At 46.8% G+C, this 20,519-nt stretch overlaps 2 protein-coding genes across 29 annotated transcripts in view; both read right to left on the reverse strand.

Annotated features, from left to right (window-relative positions):
* Positions 1–12,981, reverse strand: part of GARNL3 (GTPase activating Rap/RanGAP domain like 3) — a 146,920-nt gene extending 133,939 nt beyond the window's left edge. For 4 of the 11 annotated variants that reach the window (XR_011999842.1, XM_072748537.1, XM_072748530.1 and 1 more), the window contains exon 1: positions 11,927–12,092. Coding sequence is in view for 4 of the 11 variants with exons in the window: in XM_072748537.1 (XP_072604638.1) it covers positions 11,927–12,018 (92 nt within the window). In the remaining 7 variants the exon portion in view is untranslated. Of the gene's footprint in view, positions 1–11,926; positions 12,093–12,412; positions 12,503–12,568; positions 12,786–12,825 lie in introns of those variants that run through there. The other 7 variants (XM_072748540.1, XM_026009328.2, XM_072748539.1 and 4 more) reach the window with 6 other exon arrangements.
* Positions 12,982–14,023: 1,042 nt separating this feature from the next.
* The window catches only part of RALGPS1 (Ral GEF with PH domain and SH3 binding motif 1), a 291,129-nt gene continuing 284,633 nt past the window's right edge, over positions 14,024–20,519 (reverse strand). For all 18 annotated transcript variants that reach the window (XR_011999844.1, XM_072748577.1, XM_072748581.1 and 15 more), the window contains one exon: positions 14,024–18,701. Coding sequence is in view for 17 of the 18 variants with exons in the window: in XM_072748577.1 (XP_072604678.1) it covers positions 18,672–18,701 (30 nt within the window). In the remaining variant the exon portion in view is untranslated. The remainder of the gene's footprint in view (positions 18,702–20,519) is intronic.

The following is a 20,519-nucleotide window of genomic DNA, read 5'->3' on the forward strand; positions in this document are numbered from 1 at the left end:
AAAATGGCCCAATATATAGAAGAAACTTATTGAAATAAGAGAGTGGCTGAATTCCATGCTCTGAGGATCTTCTGTATACAATAGGTGTGGACAAACTGAAAGCGAACACCGAGTTCTGCCTATCTGATGGAAGGTGAGGGCCGTGAGGAAGAATGTTCCAAGGGCCTGACAATGCCTGATTTGGAGGAATGAGGACTAGAAGCATGGACAACACTGGGAAAAAGCCGTTTCTTCTCTCTTTTTTGCTTCCCCTGTCCCAGCGTGCTAATAGGAGGGCTTGCCTAATCTGGGGAAAGGTTGAAGGCGAGAGGAAAACGTAGATCTTAGAAGCATTTGACCTTCTTCAAAGATATTAGCTAAAAGTCCACCAGAAGAAGGCCCAAAGGAAACCACACTGACCCAGGTCCTATTTGGAGGGGCCCATTTGCCCTGAAGTGGGGGGTGGTGGGGTGGGGTTTGGAAATTCAAGGTGAGGGGATCCCTGGGTGGCTCAGCGGTTTGGCACCTGCCTTCGTCCCAGGGCGTGATCCTGGAGTCCTGGGATCGAGTGCCACATCAGGCTTCCTGCATGGAGCCTGCTTCTCCCTCTGCCTGTGTCTTTGCCTCTCTCTGTGTGTCTCTCATGAATAAATAAAATCTTTAAAAAAAAATGGAAATTCAAGGTGAGTCCTACTATGGGCTCACAAACCCCCCACGTACAGGGGCCTGGCTGATGGGAGGGAAAGGAAAGCATGGGGTGGGGGGAGGAAATACAGATGGCATATTACCACTGCCTCTGGACCCTTCCTGCTTCATGAGGAGCATCCAGGCCAGCCCTCCAGCGCCAGCTCTGAAAGAGGATTCACCACAGCTCAGATGATGGGGGAAGGGAGTCAGGGAGAATCTGCCCATGTTATTAATGGGTAAACACAGACCCAGACAGAACTGCTTTAATTCCAAAATGAACACGCAGGAATAAATGAGGACAGGACACTTGAAAAAAGGTTTGCAAAAGACAGATGAAGAGTACAGATCAGAAGACTTTGGACAAGTATCAAATGAAAAATTTAACAGCTTTGTTTTCTCAAAAAAAAAAAAAGAATTATCTCAAAACAAAAGATCAAATAATACAACAGAAAGACTTCACATGGCTCTAGATAAAATGCCTTAGAATGTGGCTGGGAAAAGGTTGACTCACAGCATCCATGTGCTTTCTGGGAGGGCGCGTGGGCCTGACGGAGTGGCAAGGAGGGTGTCTCTGAGCCAATCTCTGTGTAGGGAGGCTTTGGCAGGTGCCTGGGTTTTTACTGGACTAAAGACAGGTTACAGTTTTCTCCTCTTCTGCTGTTAACTCCCAATTCCTCAGTGTGCCTTGAGCGTTGCTAGTATCTGGGTCTTAATGTAGGTAAGTAAAGAGAAACATAGCCACCTTCTCAGCTCCCTACTGAAGGCCATGAGGAAGCAACTGCAGCCACTGAGTGGGACTCAGCCAAGCGCTCCAGTTGGGGACCAATGCTCCAGTTAGGGACCATGGCCAGGTTTGGCCAGGCCCAGTGATGCAGCAAGAAATAGATCATGAAAGGATGCAACTGAGGCCTAAGTGCTGTCTCACATGCTGGTAGGTAGACCCCTGCATGCAGCAAAATGATGCAACAAGGTCTCAGTTCTGGCTCCTTCCAGGAGGCCAACCTGCCCTTTGGATCACAGAGCTTCTGGTGAAATTCCCAGAGGAACCTGGAAGGTTTCTGGGAGCCACACTCATTCCCTTGCATTCTTGATCTTGCACATTATTCCTTGCCCTGATTGTTGGCTGAAAATAATCTTAAAGCAAGTGCAAATCGTCATTCTTGCCTCTGTTCAAACCAAGAGCAGCTTTTGGGATCTGGGCTGGCTCTGCAGTCAAGGAAGCAGATCAGGGCACAAGAAGGCAGATGCCCTCTTTCCCCAAATGTTACGCATTTGTTTGCTATAACCTTGTCTCATCCCTCCACTAGAATGTCCAATTCATGAGCACAGGAACCCCACTTGTCTCATTCATGGTGTGTCCCCAATGCCTAGGACACAAAGTGCTTGATAGTTGCTGAATAAGGGAGATACTCATTTGGAATAGGGAGGTGACGTCAGACTGGCTGTTCCTGAATGAGGTCACTGGTGGCTTCGGTCAGACTGCTGTGGGACCTGATCTATTTCTTTGCCAGTCTCTGACAGGCAGCTACTTTGTGAGACCTGTGAAAAGTGCATGGAGCAAAGACAATCCATCTGCAAAACATCAATCCAGGCTGCTAGTGGCATGACACTGGAAAACACTCAATGGCTGGAAGGCCTCCTAAAGACACTTTTCTCTCCCATCATAAAATGCAAGACAGGTACCTATGTTCTAACTTCCATTTGTGCTAAAACTAGAATCACTGGACACATATAGTTGGCAGATCTACTTCAAGCACCGAGCTGAAGCCGAGTTTCTCGTTTTCACCTCTGTAAGGGACCCCTCATTGGTGTGCTACTAACTTGATCAATATGTCTAATTTATTTTTGCCATGATTGAAGAAAGATGCAATTTGTGGCAGATACTGTAGGATGACTTGCTGAATACCCATTTCAACCCTATTCCAGGGTATAAAAGTTAGAAAGCTAGAAGGTCAATGCCTTACCCTTCTCTGCAGTTTGGAGTTCTGGAGAGGAATTAGATTCCACACTTCAGAGGCACTCATGGGAGCCTCTTGCTCAGAACGAAGCCTGGCAGATTCAGAAAGAGGACACAGGGCACCACCCTGCTTTTGTAGATCATGACAGAGCTATTGTGGTTCTGGAGTCAGTAACTAGTTGATCCTATTGCTTTCGGAAGCCAGAGTGGCACCTTTGGGATCGAAGCAGAGTTGCTAGTGTGGTTCTGCAGTGAACTAAGCTAATAGAAGCTTCTTGATTCATCAGCTTCTTATTATAAATGCAGCCTTCCTGGTCATGGCAGAGCACAGTGGTTCTGGGGTCTCTAGTTGTTCAGACTAGAGTTTGCTATCCACCCTGCCAACAACTTGGTGAGCACTTAATTCCCTATGTCACTAAGAAACCTCATTCTGCTTATACTAGTAGAGTAGATTCTCTTGTCTGCAATGGATTCCTGACCGATAGGCCTCTTAAAGTGATCTTTGTCAGACTGAATTTTGAGCCTAACAGTTCCTGTGACTCTGTGCAGAGTAGGGCAGGATTTTCTTCTGGTGGGTGCAATGGTGGGCAATTCCTCCAGGGGCAGCAAGAGGGTATATACTTTTACGGAATACGTACACATTTTGCCTTTTGAATATAAAAGACAGCATGCTTGCAGCACTAAGCATTTCTGCTCAAGCAGCAAAGAAGTCCAAAAGGACAACCCAAAGAATGGTGTGCTAGGTGGGGAACCTTTTCAGGTCACCACCGTGGTGGGTAATGATTATGCTCTTCCTGTCACTGACAGGCTTAACACTGCTTTGCACTTTTTCAAGTGTGCCGCCAAAAACTGTTATATCCCCACGTGTGCTGAGAACACAAAAGAGTTGAGAAATACTGGTCTTAACCTATAGATACTTTGACATCTCTAGTAATACAAATTTTATTGCATCTTGAAGTAAGCCATGCTGGCATGGGGCACACAGACGGCAGGGATTTACTTTTCATGTGTTGAGCCCAATTTGGTTTATTATCTTTCATACCCACTGTGATTTTAGGTCTAGCCCAGGGCCATACATAGAGCATAGTGGGCCTGATTCCTTTTTCATTTGACACACTTTCAAATGTGGGCAGGCAGCTATTATATCCGCTGTGAATTTTCTCTTTTTCAAGTAAAACACTCCCTTCTCCCTACTGAAATCTTTTCTCTTTACTGGATCATTCCCATCGGATAAAAACATCTTTAAAAAACAAAAGCAGAAAACCCCAAATCTAAACCAAATAAAACAAACCAACAATTTTTCAACTCACTGCCCCTCTGCCCCTGACAAGAGCTAACTATATTCAGTTTCCAGTTCCTCTCCTTTATCTCCTGAAGCCAAGCCAGTGAGACTTTCGTCCTTACTGTTCCAAAGGAATGACTCTTGTCAAAAGGCCCCAATGATCCCATGATGTTAAACCCAGTGGTCAGTTCTAAGTTCTTCTTGTCTAACGTTATCAGCAGCATTTGACACAGAAAATCATGCCCTGGTTTTTTTTTTTTTTTTGTTAATTTATACTGATTTCCCCAAAATTAAAAAAAAATTAATTACAGCATGTATCCATGATACAGTGGTTTTGCATTTAAGTCTCAGAGTCTGAATTTAACTTGGGGTATATGTGAACCATTAATAAAAGTCCATCAAATCACAGATGTCCTTCCTAAGAAAGTTTAGTTAGTGATTTCTTTTTCCTAAAGTCTCCTGGTATCCCTTTTTTCCCCTATGTTTTTTCTTTTATTTCACTGTGATTTATAGTCGCATTATGGAACAAACAAAAACCTTGATGAGTTCTTTCAAAAATTTCCTACCTGAAATCCATCTGTGCACTTTCAGTGAGGGAGCCACAGTACAGACCACACATGGCTACTGAGCACTTCAAATGTGGCTAGTTTGAATTGAGATACTGCAAGTGTAAAACCAGAGTTCAAAGAAAGTATTGAAAGAAGGAAATGATCTTCATTATTTTTAATACTGATTATGTGTTAACGTGGTAGTATTTTGGATATATTGAGTTAAACAAAATAAACGATTAAAATTAATTTTACCTGTTTATTTTTACTTTTTAAGATATGGCTAATAGAGGGGGCACCTGGCTGGCTCAGTCGTAGAACATGCAACTCTTGATCTCTGGGTCATGAGTTCAAGCACCATGTTTGGGGTGGAGCCTACTTATATAAAAAAAAAAAAAGATATGACTACTGGAAAATCTTGAATTCCATTTGTAATTCTACACATTTGCTATTATCAGAAGTCACTTGTTCTTTTTCACTTAACATATATGAACATCCTAGATATCTTTTCAAGTCAGAAAACAAAGATTGGCATAAAATTATTAGTATTGTATTGATGTGCTCCCCATGGACTTTTTTTTTTTTTTTTACTTTTATAAGCAATCCTACAGGAGGAGCCTTTAACATAAACCTCCTTGGGCAGTGACACCTCATTGCTCACTCCCATTTGCTTCCTGTCCTCTGAGATCTCAGCTCTAGAGATTAGCAGATATGCGGCTCACATTTTCCCATACCTCTACACTTGCACATGCTGCTTTAGAATTTTTTTCCCATAGGAAAACCAGCAGTGAGTCTCACTGTACAGGCCAAATCTCTTATAATTTTCTTATAGCATTGTTTGTCAGGCTTCATCTCTGTTTAGATATTCAGCTCTGGAAACCAGACAACCAAACATAATTTCTCATACTAACCTTCTAAAGCAAAACAAATTTGACTATTGTCTTCCTCCAAGAAAGGAAGCTGGTTTGTATTAACTTAAACTCTTGGTGAATAATAAAAGTTGTTTTTTCCCTTCTCTTAGGAGAACAGACATAATATGAAAATTAATTTTCTTCTGTTGGCCCTAAGAGCCCATTATGTCAGCCTAATATAAGACAGCTCTTAATAATCCTTCCCAGGAAGACTGCTGCTTTTCCAAAAGAAAACTGACAGCAGTAGATTTATTTGTGATTAAATACTTAAGGGCCTGACGCGGACCAGAAGAATAACTACATAATATAGAGAAATGAAGATTATGAAAACAGTCCATGTTAAAATAATTGTTTACAAAACTACCTGGGGGGGGGGGGGGGGCGGGGTTTGAAAGCGTCTCCTGGAAAAACAGAAAAAAAATTCTAAGAATCTGAAAGTCAGGAGAAACATAAGGAAGAAGAAAGCAACATAATGCATAATGGATAATTCTTCTTTTCTGACCCTACCTTGGCCTTAAAATCCATGTTCAGAAACAAGAAAGCATTTGTCTTGGCATCAGATTTGTTCTCACAAGGTGTATATGCATTACTAACAAGGAAGCCACTTTGTACAAAGCAATATTTGAGAAAGTAGAAAATATGTTTTTTCTTTTTTTTTTTTTTTTAAAGATTTTATTTATTTATTCATGAGAGAGGCAGAGACACAGGCAGAGGGAGAAGCAGGCTCCATGCAGGGAGCCCGATATGGGATTTGATCCCGGAGTATCCAGGATTAGGCCCTGGGCTGAAGGCGGTGCTAAACCACTGAGCCACCCGGGCTGCCCAGAAAATATGTTTTCTATTTGTGACTCAAAATCTTGTCTATGTAGGGCTCTGCACCCACTGTGGCTAAACTTAGTAAGCATCCTTTAAATGCTCAACTATGGTAGTCTTTTACAATGAGAACTAAAAAATACAGAAAACCCAGTGCTGTGACTCTGGGTGGCATCGGGGTATCTATTTTGGAAAGGTTCCCAGATAGGGTACTTGACCCAGGCCTAGCCATTTAGCATGTCCTACCACCCACTTCTAGTCAAAAAGACTGGTTCAGGGATGAGTATGCAACACAAAAGATCCCATGAATGTCAAGTTTGGGAAACATGCTCTAGAACTATTGAGAAGGAGGCACTAACTTTCTGCTGGGATTGTACACTGGTAGAAAGTAAGCCCAAAATGTTAATTTTCCTTGCCTCCATGAGGAAAGATCTTGAAAATAAAGTCAACCCTGAAAATGAAGAAAGCCTATGGATGATAAAAATAGAGCACCTGGATCTACCCTCTCCCACAGCTTGCTTGGTCTACTCCACAATTTTGCAGTTCCATGAACCAATAATTTTTCTCTGCTTGTCATTCACAGACCCTGATAATCTTAAAAACAAACAAACAAATCAACAACTAGTGAGGTGCTGGTCACAAAAGATGTGATGCATTATTAGTCCTGCTTGTAGCTCAAAAACTGTTCGATGATCACAACTGGGTAGCCAGGAATAAGAACCACTTGACCACTGAGTCTACACCCCACAATCCAAGCCACCACGTTTCACCTGGCGTCACAACCATAGGCATTGTTGCTGCGAGTAGCTATGAAAGCAGAATCATGAATGATGAGTGGTCGCTATAATGAGGCAAACTTTGACTTTCCTATTAGGGAAAGACAATAGAGTTGCCCAATAACAAAAAGGCTTGCGGTAGTGGGTTCCTTGAGCTTAGACGTAATAAGCAGAAGGTGACTGGCGACGAGGGCTGTTATAAAAAAGATGCCTCCATTGCCCTAGTGGGGTGGTTTCCAAAGTCTGTCCCTGGGCGAGCAATACTGTAAGCTTGTTAGAAATACAATTCATAGACCCATCCCAACCTGACCTAGTGAATCAGAATCTGGGGGTGTGTGGCCCAAGGAACCGTTTTAAGAAGCCCTCCCTAGTGATTCTCATATATGTTAGGTTTGAGAACCATTGTATTAGATGAGAGCGAGCCCTGGTTCCCAAACACAGTTTCCTGAGCCCCAACCCCAGAGATACTGATTCAGCGCACTTCGGGGGGGGGGGGGGGTGGGCTTGAGAATCTGCATTTCTAACAAGTTGATACTGCTGGTCCAGGGGCCATACTCGGAGAACAAAGAATGAAGAACTGAAGAACTGCTCTCTGAGAAGCTAACCCAAGTGATGTCTACAGTTCTAGTCAATGTTGACAGTCTTTGATCTTTACAATTTGCCTTTCAAATTCAATCTGTGTAACCCTGCTAATACTGTGGCTTATATGTGGTTTGGCTCTATGAAGTGTTGCAGCCAAAATGATACAGCACAGCGATAGAGGAGTAATTAAAATAACTCAAGTTCATTAACTATTTCTTGATCACCACAAAGTCACGAAAGATAACAGGTATATGCCTTATATATATATCTTTGAGCAACAAAAACAACAGGGAGACCTATAGCCTCCCTCATCCAAAGTAGGTGTTTCTGTACCTCTCACCTCTAAACACCCCCTCAACGTATTTTTACCAGCCAGTTCTCACCAGTGCCCTGTGTACCTACATTCTTCTCAATCCCTCTCATCCTAAATCTGCAGCTCAAAAATGCAAAAAAGCAGGGTAGGGCCTTGCTCTGAGGATGGGGAAGGAGGAAAACTTGAATGGGTAAGGCTTGAATTTTAATGAGGCAAGAGGAAGGTTGAGAACTTGCACATAAACGTGAATCATTTTTGTCCAGAAAAGTTGCCATTTGGTAGTGCTTTGTGACAGATAATGTTTTTAGCACTTTGCATAAATTAGTTCATTTAAAGCTAACATTGGTCCTGTGAGATAGGTGTTACTGTCATTTCACAAGGGAGTTAATCAAGGGTCAGAGGGTCAAGCAACTTGGACAAGGACAGCCATATGACAAGTGAAAAGACAGAAACTTGAACCCGGTGTGTCTCCCTCCAAAGCCCTTGTTCTTGAACATTATCGGATACACCTTCCTACAAAATGAGGACAAACACATCTAAGGCAAGTGGTTTGACAGCATCAGTGTCTTGCTCTGGCCCCCAGAGTTCCCATCTCTCTCTCTCACTGCCACCTGCCCAGATGCCTAAAGCCTGGGCCACACCACACTGCTCCTTTATACTCATCACAGGCTGTGTCTGCTGGCCAGTTAACTGAGCTGACACAGGGTATTTAGCAAAGACAGCTGCCATTCTGAAAGTCACGCCATTTTTCCTGATGTCAACATGATTGAGTAAATATGGCTAAACCAGATTCTGAAAGGCCCTACACACGAGGCAGTGGTATTTAAACTTGACACAACAGGAAATAAGAAGCAATTGAGGACTTGGAGTAAGGGAGGCAAATCTGGCAGCATGCCCACAAGTGAAGCTGAGGCTCTCATCCCTGGTTGTCTGTCAGAATCACCTGCAGAGCTTTCTGAGCATCCATACACCCGATTCCCACCCTGGACTTTCTGGAACAACAGACCAGCTGCAGAGACCCACACGCGTATGTGAACACACAGGTGATTTTTCTTCTCTTGCCCCTAATTGTCCCTTATGCCAACTCAACGCAAGACAGCTGTTAATAGTTTCTCTTAAAAGTGAGGTAATTTGAATTAATGGATTAAAGAGGATTTTTTTTAAAGCAACAAAAATAAAAGAAATTGTAGATGAACATTGATCTGTTTCAAGTTAGGAAATCATTTTCTAATGAAGCATAAGCAGGAGGAATAAATAGATTTGACTAAATTTTAAAAAATAACAATCTGGAGCACCTGGGTAGCTCAGTCGGTTAAGTGTCTGCCTTCCACTTGGGTTGTGATCCCAGGGTCCTGGTCCTGGGATCAAGCCCCATGGGGAGTCTGCTTCTCCCTCTCCCTCTGCTCATGCTCTGTCTCTCTCACTTGTTCACTCTCTCTCTCTCTCTATCTCTCAAATAAATAAATAAATAAATAAATAAATAAATAAATAAATAAAATCTTTAAAACACATAATGAAAACTTTATCAAAAAACACCATAAAGAAAGTTAAAAGGCAAATAATGAACTGTAAGAAATGCTACGTATTTGACCACAAAATTTTTCTTAATGGTGCTTCAATTCAAATAGGAAAAGATAAACATTCCAAAGGAAAAATGGACAAAGTGCATGCAAATATATATCATTTTCAAAAGAAATACAAATTATAAATAGAAAAAAGTTTCACCTTGCTACCAAAGAAATGAACCATTTTAGCAAATATTTATAAATGATAATGCCTCGTATTGTGGGTGGGAGAAACAGGCACATTTAAACACTCTTGGGAGAACTATTAACTAGTATGAGCTTCTGGTGGGCAATTTGGCATTATGCTTCAAAAGCCTTTAAAATATCTTTTTGGATCCAATCATTTCCATTACTTCTATGAACTTATCTTAAGGAAATGATTACCTCTTTATACACAGACTAATGCACAAAGATTTGATGTATCTTAGAGCGAAAACTTGTAATACCTGGCAAGTATGATAATAAAAAAATGGGTTAAATAAATTGTGCAACAAACATGTTATTTTTATATTCAGAAAATTGGTATCATTTCTAAGGTTTATATGATATTATCATGGAGTTTTAAAAGAGACGAAAACCTCTGGAGAAGTCATTTCATCTTTTACGTGTGAGGTCATGGAGGCAAAGGACAGAGTGGCAAAAGTGAGAAGTTGGAAGAAGAGAAAAATGTTCTAAACCAGCTCTGTCCAATATCATAAACACTGGTCACAGGTGGCTATTTAATTTAAAGTCAAATAAAATTTAAAATTCAGTTCTTTAGTTGCACCAGCCATATCTCAATAGTGCTCAAGAGCCACAGGTGGCAAGTGGCTGTGGGATCCAACTGCACAGACAACAGAATGTTTCCATCATTGTGGAAAGTTCTGTTGGACAGCACTGACCTAAATGTTCTACCTCAGGCCTGGATCCAGCTTTTGGCACATCTCTTCAGGCACATCTCTTCAGCCTCATCCCTTGGTACATTTTTTTTTCCCTCCGCCGTTCTCCAGCAGCAAGTGTAAGCAGAGCGGAGGGACACGAGAGCATATTTGCCTGGTTCTCCCAGTCCAGTGGGGGCGGAGGGGGAGACGCATTATCTCCAGGTAATTATACACAGCTGGATGTGGAATTGCAGATATATACGTAGATTACTGATACAGCACAGAGGTTCAGGCTGGGGTTCAGGGAAGACTTCCCAGAGGAAGAGGGGACGGGTGTCAGCCAAAAAGACTCTTCTAAGTAGAGCAAAGAGCATGATAGGAGTAAAGGCACAGAGGAGAAAAGGCACAGCATAGGGAAAGAATTACCAGCTGGTCAGGCATTTATTCATTCAATAGAGAGTAAATGTCTGTGTAGGCCAGGCCTGGGGCGGGCTCTGGGGACAGAGTAGTGACCAGAACCCGGATGATCCCTGTCCCGATGATGCCTACACTCTCATCAAGTACTGCTGGGGGCCAGGGCACTAAGGGGCACACGAGTAGTGCAAAGGCCTCCCACCTCATGTTAAGGAGTCTGGTTTGTCAGCCTAGCTGTTGATTCCTCTTTTTGGCCTCAGTGAGGGCCAGAGTCCCACCTCCTGTCTTTCTCCTTGTGCCCCACCCCGTCCCCACCACTGCTGTGGGACATGGGCAGCTCCTGAGAGGGGGGGCGTGCTACACCCCGCCCCAACGGCCAGTCATGACGTGGTAAAGACAAAGTGGTAAAGACAAAGTCCAGCGGGGAAGCTACTGGGGTCATCTGGAAGCGGGGGCAGGGGGGCGCTGGAAGGGGGCGGGGCGGACTCTAGCGACGCGGGAGCGGGAGGAGGAACGCCCGCTAAGAGAGAATGGGTCTGGCAGAGCAGAGCGGGTGGAAGGCGTGTCTGTGGAGCAAGGTTCCAGGGAGAAGGGACCCAACAGGACAGTTTCAGAAGAGTTCCCTAGGCCAAACGAGGGGGACCGGGATGGGCAAGGGCTCTCCCGGCAAAGGACAGCCGTCGCGGGTCGGAGGGGCCCCAGGGCCCAGCGCATTGGGGGGGCCACACCGCGCCAGGATGGGCGGGGCTGTGAGGCAGCAGGTGTGCGTTACCTGCTGAGCCAGGTTGGGGAGGCTGCAGCTGGCCTGGGTCCTGGGACAGCGCAGAGGCTCCCGCAGGACGAGGCCTTCCTGGGACTTCAGGGGGCTACTTCCCGACCTTGCCCTTGAGCATTTCCAGGAGGCGGCCCGGCACATTCTCCACAGCCCCAGATCAGCCTGGAGCCCGGCTCTGCTCGGGGCCTGCCTCAGCCCCGGCGCTTTGGGGGCGTCTCGTCGGATTTGGGTTCCCAACATTCACTGGTTCTTGTCTGGGGCGACACCCTCCCGCACCTGCCGCTTGGACGGCCGCTCGGCCCTGGCTCCTTGTCTCCTTGTCGGATCTCCTCAGAGGCCCCCAGCGACCCTTCCCCGCGCCGCGGCCTCACAGCCCTCGGTCCCCTCAGACCGCCCCCCGCCCACCACGTGGCCGGCTCCCCTCCTCCGCCCCTCTCGGCCGCACCCCTCCCCGGCCGCGGTACCTGGGGCTCTCGAAGCTGCACCCCCTGCGCCGCAGCGCCGCCCTCTTCTGCCGCAGAAGCGCAGCGGCCGCCCCGCCGGGCTCCGGCTCCATCGCCCCGGGCGGGGGCAGCGGGCTCGGACGCACTCGGGTGGGCTCGGGCCTCGGCGGGGCTCGGCCGGCCGCTCGGCTCGCACGCCGCAGCCCTTGCCCCGCCCCGCGCGCCGCCGCCGGTCCGAGGCCCCGCCCCGACCCCACCCCGAACTTCAGCCCAGCCCACTCCCTGCCCCGCAGCTGGGGCCAGACCCCGCCTCGACCCCGCCCCGAGCTTCAGCCCCGCCCGCCCCGTGCTCCTGAGTCAGGCCTAGGCCCCGCCCCGAGCTTCAGCCTCGTCCTCCCCGCGCTCCTCAGGCGGGTCGAGGTCCCGCTCAAGCCCCGAGCTCCAGCCACGCCCTTCCCACGCCGGCCCCACCGGGTCCAGGGCGGGTCCAGGGCGGGCTGTCCTCACCTCCGTCGGGCCCACTCGCGGAGAACGCCGCCTGTCCTCAGAGCCGTCGGGCCCGCGGCCCCGCCCCGCCCGCTCCTGGCCCCTCAGCACAGCCCCGGGCCCCGCCCACTCCTCTACGACTCTGCTACTGAGCGCCCGCGGGGCGGCCGTCCTCACCCGACGGGTCGGCTCCCTAGAGCGTCGTCCCTCCGCACCTCAGTTCCTTCTGGCCATTTCTAACGTAGCAGCGTCCCTCTGGGAGCCGCCTCTCCCTATGTCCCGCCCACAGGTACGGACCCCCTTTTCTCTCTACAGCCCCCAGCATTGGGGCCCGCTCACTCCAGCAGCCTCCAACCCGGCTTGGGCAGGGCCCCGCCCACAGCCCGCCTCCCCCAAGCCCCGCCCACAGCCCCGCCCCGCCCCCCCCGCCTCACCTGCGCGGCCGCCCGGGCCGCGGCGGGTTGTACGCTGGGGTAAGATACCTGCCCCGAAGGCTAAATAGGTGTTCTCCCGTAGTCTGCGTTAGCTCGCGGATCGCTCCATCCCTTAAAGCGGAGGTTCTGCTGTCGCCCGGTGGCCGTTTGTGGCGCCTGACGCAGTGAGTTTTGCAGGCGACCAGTCTTGACTGGATGTGATGAACTCTTTCCAGCTGTGTGACAACCACCACACCCCCCACCGTCTTCACCTCCTCCCCAAGTCAGATGCACCCGTCTCAGAGCCCTTGAGCACTGCGCTGGGGCTGAGGGGAGCGACACTACCTGGGTAAACTTGGGGGTCGCTGTGCCATCTAAATCGTGTGGAGGTGGTAAGCTAGGGCTCCTCAGCAAGCAGGGCTTGTAGTGGCTAGGGAAGTGTGGCTATGCCGGGTGGCAGAGCAAAACCTGAGGAGGATGTGTGGGAGCCTGTGGTTGGGGAACTAGCCACTGCAGTTTTGGAAGGCACTAGCTGGGAAACTGAGGCAGGCAGGGGCTCCCATGATCAATTTGGATCATGTCATTGGCACACATTCCCTCATGACTTCCCCACTGCTTTCACTGTAATGCCTAGACTTCTTTGCTGCCGCACATTCCAGCCAAGAAGCCAATCTGGATAGAGAAGGTGAGAGAGAAAGAGGTAGGGAGCTTTCTACTTCTCCTTCCAGCCCCTTGAGACTCCACCTCGGTCCTCCCATGCATTTCCGTGAGACAGTCTTGTAAGACAGTTCCCCCTTTTCTTAAGCTAGAGTGGGTTTCTGGTTTTTGCCTAACATCTTGAACTCCCCCAACATCTTTTCAGACCTGGATCCCATGACTCCCCCAATTCTTTATTCAGTGAGACTGGGTTGGCTGCTGTTCCCAACTCCATCCTGCTCCTTCTCCTTTCTGTCTTCCTGCTTCCCCCGTCCTCCATGTGTTCAGCAATCTCTGAAATGAGTCTCCAAATGCCCCTGTCCCCCGTCCCCAGATCCTCCATCTCCCTCTCTGAGTGCCCAAAGCACTGACTCTGTCTCTTCCTGAAGGGATTGCTCCCATATGTCATTTCTGTTCTAGTAACCTCTAAGCAGGGTCCTAGTGCCCCAGACCTCCTTGATGTCTGTGTTTGGCACAGCAATGGTTTGCTAGTGAATGCAAGTGATTAATAAATTGAGCAGTATTCATTGGAAAACACATTTAATTTCGAAGTAAACAAAGATGTTTGTACATTAAAGTATTTAATTAGTGAAACAATTATCAGTGTAACAAGCTGAAAAATACAGCAACTTGATACAAGACTGAGGTAACAAAATACTTCACCAAAAATCTAAAGAATCCCACAGAGGGCTGATGTTCAGTGGTTATTGCGGGTGAGACAATTCACAAGAATTAGAGAAAGTCCTTACACAGCTGCATGCAGGGGGTTTGCTGGAAAAAAAAAAAAAAAAAAGACAGCCCAGGAGTAGTGCAACAGATTTAACAAGAAACGAATTAAAATGTAGAAACGGATTTTCAATTTACTTTGAAGAATACATAAGAAATTGAAAACTACTCTCTATGCAACATTTTGAATGCTAAGTGAAAAACCATGCATTTTGGCACAAAGTTTATTAAAGATTATGCCATACTAATAAATTAATTGCTAATATCTCATTACTGAATGGTCACAGTCATTCAGAAATGGGTAAAGAGATTAATGATTATAAAATGGACAGATGATCCTTCGAGTTGCTGCTGCAAACAGGGATTTCCAGGCTGCCCCCAGCGTACACACACTTGTGCAGTACAGGACTCCGAGGTAGTCCATGGTACAAGTCCTCAACACCCAAGAAAATGCAGCTCTTGCTCATGCTGTACTTGCATTTAACATTGAAATTAAAACTAAAAAGCCTCTGAAGTAAATACTGTGAACATTCTGACCCTACTCTTTCATGCCACCTCAGAATCCTTCTCAGCATGCCCAACCATAGCTCTGTGCCAGGGTGTTCTGTGACAACCAGCCTCTAGGACAGCGACTCTATCGAATTCTCCTTGCAACTGAACTCACAGGTCAAGAGGCTATTCAGTCTGTTGAGCATTTTTGAGACCTTTCTGGAGGAATGTGCACAGGGTTTTTACCCAGTGTTAGCAGAGAGGCAGGGTCTTGCCAGAGAAGATGCCATGGTGAGGATTATTTGTTTGTTGAATGTGGTCAGCTCCACCAGGGCAAGGATCAGGTCTGCTCGTTCTCAGCCATTTACAGTATATCCTGGGTAGAGCTTGGCACACAGGAAGCACTCACTAGAGTCATGGATGGATGATCCATCCATGGATGGATGAATGGGTGGGTGGGTGGTTTTGCACAGAGAATGCTATTTCTAAGGGACTCATGTAGATTTTTTTCTTTCTTTTTAAAACATGAAATCACATGTCAGTATGATGTGAGGCTGGTGAAAGTCATTTATTAAAGTCACACAAGATAAGTTAGGTTGTGTTTTTAGCAATGTTTACCTTGTTTACAAGCATGAGTAATGTGGGTGCAGAGTTGTAGCCCCCACCTGTGGAATGGAATCAGACCCCACTTGTGAAAGGCTTCCCATTTTTGGTCATCTTCCATTTGTAAGATGGCATCCTAAAGATACTCGTCTTGGGCTTGGAAGGTGGGAGAGGAAGATAATGAAAGAAATACTGGCCATTTTGGTAAGGAAAAAGATACTTTATAAATCCACTAGGCAAGAGAGAGGGGGTTCTTTCCTAAACAGAATGCCTTCAAGTATCTTCCTCTTTAGGTTCCATGGCGAGACAGGGTGATGAATGGGCTTCTTCAGGGAAGGAAGGGGAGGCCGCACTCTCTCACTGGGCACACTTAGAACATTATTTCTACTGCTCCTGTCTGAATCAATCCTACATGAAGCATTTCAGTTGTCAGAACGTACTTGGCTGACCTTGAGTTATAAAACATGTTTCAACTGAGAGAGGTGAAAATTATTCTCAGGGAGAGGTGCATGAGTTGTTCTTGGAGCATCATAATGATACCAATTACCTATTCCACAATTTGTAGACAGCATCCTATAATTTTCATTTTGGGGCATCATGATCTGTTTGCTCAAAAAACCCCAAAAACCTAGCATATGCATGCAAGACAAACCACCTTCGATGGTTTCACAAACATTTGTGCATTATGGAAAAAGAGCAAAACCCAGAAATGCTTCCCTCCAGAGTGAGAATCTACCCATGCATTTCTCCCTTTTGGGGGTTCGTGCCTGGCCTCCTCTGTGCCAGCCTGAGAGCCTTCTCATCTGCTGCTTGAGGGACAAACCAATGCAGGCAAGACAATCAGCCCTTATGTGCTTGGCCCCGCGTTCCGGCTGGGAGAGCCCAGCATCTTTTGGCCCGCTTTTAGGACTCCTCCTCTCCATTCAAGGTTCTTACCAGCTCTAAAAGCCTTTGCCAACAAGGTCTAAGCAGATTCTTCAGGAGTCCAAGCTAAGAATGTTTCTAGGAGGGGATGTAGGATCAGTCTCAATTAGCGAGCAGACTAAACATTTTAAAAAGACTTGTAATTGTGCTATTTCAAATTCAGCTCAGAAGAAAATATTTGTGAAAGATAAGAAAAATGTGTAAAGGGCAGAAAATGCTCTAATTAAAGGAAGCCTGAAATTCTGAGGGTTTTTGGATTGACATCTATAGTATTTCATTTGAGAAGAGCCAGGACAGTTGAGAAGCAGAGAAACCCAAGGAAAATAAGTAGCTGATTTTCCAGTTTTGCACCTTTCTCTGAACTTAAGACTTAAAAAAACATTAACAGGTAGAATCAGGTTCAATGTAGGTTAAAGCGTTAACACTGCCTGGTTCTGGTGAGAGGTGTTGGAGTGTTTAGTGTTTTCATTTGGCTTCTGGATGCCCATTTGAATAGTCACCAATGTGAACTGGGTGCATGCAACCAGGCCCCAGCTGTGTGCAGGTGTATAGAGCACTCATGGCCAAGGTTGGATGGCACCAACTTTACCACCTGGAGCTCCTCCTGGCACAAAAGCATTCTAGACTTTGCTCCAAAGGAGGGTTAGTTGCTGAGCTCACTAAGTCTTGACCATAAAATAAGTCTTGAGCTCACTAAGTTCCTGATGGGAACTGCTTTCCTCACCAGTTTGTTAGAATTTTCAGGAGTTGTCATCGTTTGATCAAAATACAGTGGTGAATCTTTGGTCATTTTAAAATTTACCTATCACAGTTTACTGTTTAAGATGTTGTTTTGACGCATCTTGCCCAGAAACTCTAAAGGGTGATTTGATGTCTGATCAGTGTGAGCTTGGAAACCATGATAGCAACAGGGACCCAGGAGTTCAGAAAAACATTTCAGGGTTTCCTTCTCAGAATTTGGACACCCAGATTAGAGAGGGAGGGAGGGAAGGAAGCTATGGTGATAAAGCTACCATAAATAAAGCTAACTTTTATTCATTGTTTTGAATAAAGATGTATTTGTGCAAAATAAAAGTCACTCAAAAATAAGACAGTGACAGGTAAAGGACATTGTTCACGTGAAGAGCTCTTAACTGAATGCAGAGCTGGGACTGTTCACTCTCCAGGGCTTTGCTTTCTTGTCACCACGGTCATCAACAATTGTGCCCTTGGACATGGATATGGAGAACTTGCTGGTGACCGCGTTTGGGGGCAAGATTGAGGGAGCTTAAGGCTTCAGCGTCACTCAGCTCCCCAGTGTACCCAGGAATCCCAGTGGGCCCCACCCTGGCAGTAGATGATGGGAGCAAAGCCTTGGCCTGCAGGAGAGGCTGGTGCACAGTGGCTTCTGTGCAGCTGTTCTCCGTGAGCATGGCAGCCTCCGAGTGCTTCCAAGGAAGCTGGGAGAAAGTGTCACAACTTCCCGTTCTGGCATGTTCCGGGGGGAGAATAAAGTCTTGACCATAAAATAAGGGCTTTCAGACCCTGCAGGAGAGACGGGGGTGGGAGGAAGCAAGGAGGCTAGCCCAGTCCACAGTTCTGAAGCCGGGTCCTGTCTCAGAAAAGCCAACAGCAACAAGGCCTGGAAGGGACCCGGGGGGGGGGGGCGGGGGGGCCAGAGAGCAGGCCTTCCAGATGAATAGCACCCATAGGAACAGAAAACAAGACACAATTTAAGGCATTGTTTGTTTACAGTAAAAGAATGCAAGGAACCCTTAACATAGGAGGAATCTGGGCTCTCACTCTGACTTTCCTTGGTGAACAAGGCTATCACATAAGGTTAAAGCAGGGCCTCAAAGCGAATGAAAGATGTGATGTCACAAGTCTTGTGCCAAAATGCATGTTTCTCAAAGAGTTCACACTCGCTCGCACTCACACGTACATGGCACACACACGCAGAGGATGCTTTGGGGGTTGTACAAAATCTGAGGCAGCCCTGTAGGCGAGCGACCCCATGCACTTGGGGTATAAAAAGCCAACTCCATAGCCTGTTCCTTCTCTCTGGCCCCTCATGCAGGTTAACACTGTCCACTCTTGTGCAGGAGAAAGCATGGGGGACCCAACGTGGGCCAGGTGCTCTCTAGTCGAAGCAGCAGCTGGTGGACGGACGAGGGCCCAGAGAGGGAAGGTGGGGTGCACAGTCTGGGGCCTGACCATGGCCCTGTGTGGTGGTGCTGAAGAATGAGTGTCATGAGTCACTGGGGATTGGCAGGTGGACCCTGCACTGGTGAGCCCTCTGGACCATGAGGTCGCAGGCCGAGTCCCCTTGAGTCTGGCTGTGAGTCACCCAGCACCCTGGCCAAAAGCCTGTGCCCAGGACATGCGCTTCGCCACCAGTCCCAGGCTGGGCTCCCAGAAGCCTCTGAAGTCACGCCAAGTCCTGCAGAGACTTACTCAAATGACATAAGGTTTGCAGGTACCTGGAAGAGAAAGCTCAGCCTCTTGTCAAAGTTCCAATCTTTTGGAATGGGACAAGGGGTGCCCCTAAGGGAAGGGATCAGGTCTTTCCCAGCGAGTCTGCGAATGAGCTGGTTGGGTGAGAAAGAGGGCCTCGCGAGAATAATGGCCACTGTTGTCAAGTGGCTGCTGTTTGCCAGGCACTTGACATCATCATGTCCTTCAGTTTTCCCGACACCCCAAGAGGCAGGTTTTGGAAATGTCCCCATTACAAAGATGAGGACCCTGAGGCTTAGAGAGGGGAAGCCCACTTCGAGTAAAATGCGAGGCTAAGGTCCCAGAGCCCACGCTCTCATTCACTTAAGCCTGGCAGCAAAATAAAACTGCACTTGGAGCGGACAGGGGGTAAATTCTGTAGGAATGGGCACAAGCCTCTGGAAGGAAAACCAGTGGGTAGGGGTGGGTGGGGAGGGGGTGGCAGGAACTGATAAGCAGGAGCACTAGGAGGAGTGAGCAGGATGACAGGACCCCCAAGACCTTCCCGTAGCTGTGTCCCCAGGACAAAATCCCAGCTCCCCTTGCTGAGGAGACTGCCAGCTCTAGGTCAGGGTGCTTCCCTCACCTTTCAGAGCTGCCCCCAGCCCCAGGCTCCCCAACCCGGCACTGCTGCAGGGTTCCAGGGGATCTGATGAGAAGCAATTTCATCAAAAATAAATCCATCTTGGTGTCAATTTGGTCAAGGTGATGAATTGGAAAAAATGTATCTCCTTCCACCAGGAGATAGTTATAAGAATGGTCACAGCAGTACTGTTCAAAATAGCAAAAAGCAGGAAATCATTCCTGGGATCACTGCCAGAAGAATTAATAAAAAAAAATATATATCAGTACAAACAAATGAATGACAGCTATACACATTGACACAGATGAATCTCAGGAACACACTGTAGGAGAAAAGCAAGTCACAGAAGAAAATATCCAGTTATGGTTCTATTTTTAAAAAATGTTTTTTTAAAAAAAGGTACCCCAGACAATACATTAAGGAATCAAATACACATGATAACATTTTAAAGGAACAGTAAATAAATCAGGAAAGTGGTTATGAGGTTCAGGCAGATGGGAGGCACACAGAATTAGGAAGAGGCCCCTCGGGGAGAGAGGTGTTCTGAGGCCTTTAGGCTCGGTGGGCAGGGAGCTGAGAGTGGTGGTCTTCTAGCTGTGGTTTACGCCTTACTGACCTTATCAATACGGTTCAAGTGTATTTGGTGTTAGTACAATTTTGAGAAATGCAAGTCCACAAAAAAGAAAACTAATCTTAGTCACTGAGCTTGTCCATGGGGGTAGATGCATTTCTGTGACTTCTTTCATTATTTGAAATCTGCATGCCATCACAGGGATGTGCTGTGCTTTATTTAAATAAAATGTTGTGTGTACTATTTTGCTGTTGCCAACTTTTTATGATCAAGTACAGTGTAGAGCAGGAATATATGGTTGAAGGTAAATTCGAAATAAAAAGGGAAAAAAAGTAAAAGAAATAAAAGATCCCCCTCCCCTAGACCTAAAAATTGAACAAAATTCTTAAAAGTTGCAAAACTTTGCCATGGCATACTACATTTGCCATATATGAAATTCCATCTATTTGTCTTTCTGACCAAACACTTGCGCTGTCACATCGGTTTGACCCAGTTTCCTGTTACCTGCTGTGGCGTTGCTGCCACCCTCTGATGACCTCCACCCCACAATACCCTACAGCGAGAAACAAAGGGCTTTTGTGAAGGACAACCAAGGATGCTCCCAGCTGGGGCTGCTAAAGTGCTGAGGCTGTTGTCTCTGGGCAGACCCCA

This window comes from Vulpes vulpes, chromosome 2 (assembly GCF_048418805.1).
Source record: "Vulpes vulpes isolate BD-2025 chromosome 2, VulVul3, whole genome shotgun sequence".
In the NCBI taxonomy this organism is placed as follows: domain Eukaryota; kingdom Metazoa; phylum Chordata; class Mammalia; order Carnivora; family Canidae; genus Vulpes; species Vulpes vulpes.